This window comes from Otolemur garnettii, unplaced genomic scaffold (assembly GCF_000181295.1).
Source record: "Otolemur garnettii isolate 467f Iridium unplaced genomic scaffold, OtoGar3 scaffold00048, whole genome shotgun sequence".
NCBI lineage: Eukaryota > Metazoa > Chordata > Mammalia > Primates > Galagidae > Otolemur > Otolemur garnettii.
This window is the reverse complement of record NW_003852443.1, coordinates 9,192,794-9,194,498: the sequence shown is the minus strand read 5'-3', so window position 1 is coordinate 9,194,498 and position 1,705 is coordinate 9,192,794. Positions and strand designations below refer to the sequence as shown.

General features: G+C 37.9%; 1 protein-coding gene across 1 annotated transcript in view; it reads left to right on the top strand.

Moving 5' to 3' along the window:
• The window catches only part of HNRNPA3 (heterogeneous nuclear ribonucleoprotein A3), a 6,268-nt gene extending 4,563 nt beyond the window's left edge, over window positions 1–1,705 (top strand). Inside the window, exons 8-10 of the mRNA XM_023514164.1 lie at window positions 1,159–1,281; window positions 1,371–1,438; window positions 1,531–1,705. Coding sequence (XP_023369932.1) covers window positions 1,159–1,281; window positions 1,371–1,423 — 176 coding nt within the window. The 3' untranslated portion in view covers window positions 1,424–1,438; window positions 1,531–1,705. The remainder of the gene's footprint in view (window positions 1–1,158; window positions 1,282–1,370; window positions 1,439–1,530) is intronic.

Sequence of the window (1,705 nt, the reverse complement as noted above, 5' to 3'; positions counted from 1 at the left end):
GGTGGTGGACCAGGATATGGAAACCAAGGTGGCGGATATGGTGGTGGAGGAGGATATGATGGTTACAATGAAGGAGGAAATTTTGGAGGTGGTAAGCTTTTCCTTGTTCTATTTAAATGTTAAATAGTGTCACTAATAACTTCATTATAGATATTTGAAAAAGTGTTAAAAGTTACCATTTAATTTTATGTTTTGTAATAATACTGAAGTGCTTGGGTAATAAATTTTCTTAGCTTTGCTGGCTGTTTCATAAATTAGCAAAAATGTACCTAACTCTTAATTGTGTGTAGTTAACAATGGACATTTTCCAGTATGCATATAAGAGATCAGTAATGCTTATTGCCACAATTTTACCTAAATCTTAGGTACTTTGTTTTTGTTGAGACAGTGTCTTGCTCTGTTGCCTGGGTTAGAATGAGGTATCGTGATCATAGCTCACTACAACCTCAAACTCCTTGGCTCAAGTGATCCCTCCTGCCTCAGCTTCCCAGAGTTCTAGAATTACTGGTATAATAAGCCATTGCAACCTGGCCATAGGCACTTTTAAACTGGACATAAGGGAACTCTAAATTTAACTATAAGTATTCAGACCTGCTTGATAAGAGTCTTTTTTTTGGTCAGGGTTTTTTGGGGTGGGAGGACCACACAGGGTCTCACCTCTTACCCAGCTAGAGTGCAGTTAGGTAATTATAGCTCCCTGCAACCTTAAACTCCTTGGACTCATTAATAGCTGGCACTTAACAGCTACATGCCATGCACTTGGCTGATTCTGTCCATGGTTTAAGTTACACTGCACCAGAACCATAGTGAATGGAACATTGACAGTTTTGATGGTGCTAGCAGTGGGATGGAGAGAACATGTGTTTAAGGAGTAACAAAATACTGATGTTCATGTTCTTTTAATACTGTGACATCTGAAGGTTACCTAGAAATAAGGCTCATTTCATCATTGTCTACTTTTGTTTTCTCCTCTCCTACCTGTGCCGTAGGTGTGATAAGGGGTATTCTGGGTTAGTGGTAGAGAATTTACTAACATCTATTTAAGGGGTTGACTGTGAGTGTGGTAGAGCATGCTACTATCATTGTCAGAAAGATAGTTACAGTAAAAAGGGAAGATGATTACTATGTAAGTAAACCACAAACCTTTTGTGATTTCAGGTAACTATGGTGGTGGTGGGAACTATAATGATTTTGGAAATTATAGTGGACAACAGCAATCAAATTATGGACCCATGAAAGGGGGCAGTTTTGGTGGAAGAAGCTCGGGCAGTCCATATGGTGGTAAATAATTTTTTTTTAATCAAAACTTGTTAGTGCCATTTAGTTAAAAAATTTATGTATATTTTTAAAAAAACATTCTGTGTTTTTAGGTGGTTATGGATCTGGTGGTGGAAGTGGTGGATATGGTAGCAGAAGGTTCTAAAAACAACAGAAAAGGGTAGGTATCTTTAAATTTTTATCATGATGATAAAGAATATGTGGAAATGTTCACTGAGTGTAATAATTTTTTTATCCTGTATTATTCAACAGGCTACAGTTCTTAGCAGGAGAGAGAGCGAGGAGTTGTCAGGAAAGCTGCAGGTTACTTTGAGACAGTCGTCCCAAATGCATTAGAGGAACTGTAAAAATCTGCCACAGAAGGAACGATGATCCATAGTCAGAAAAGTTACTGCAGCTTAAACAGGAAACCCTTCTTGTTCAGGAC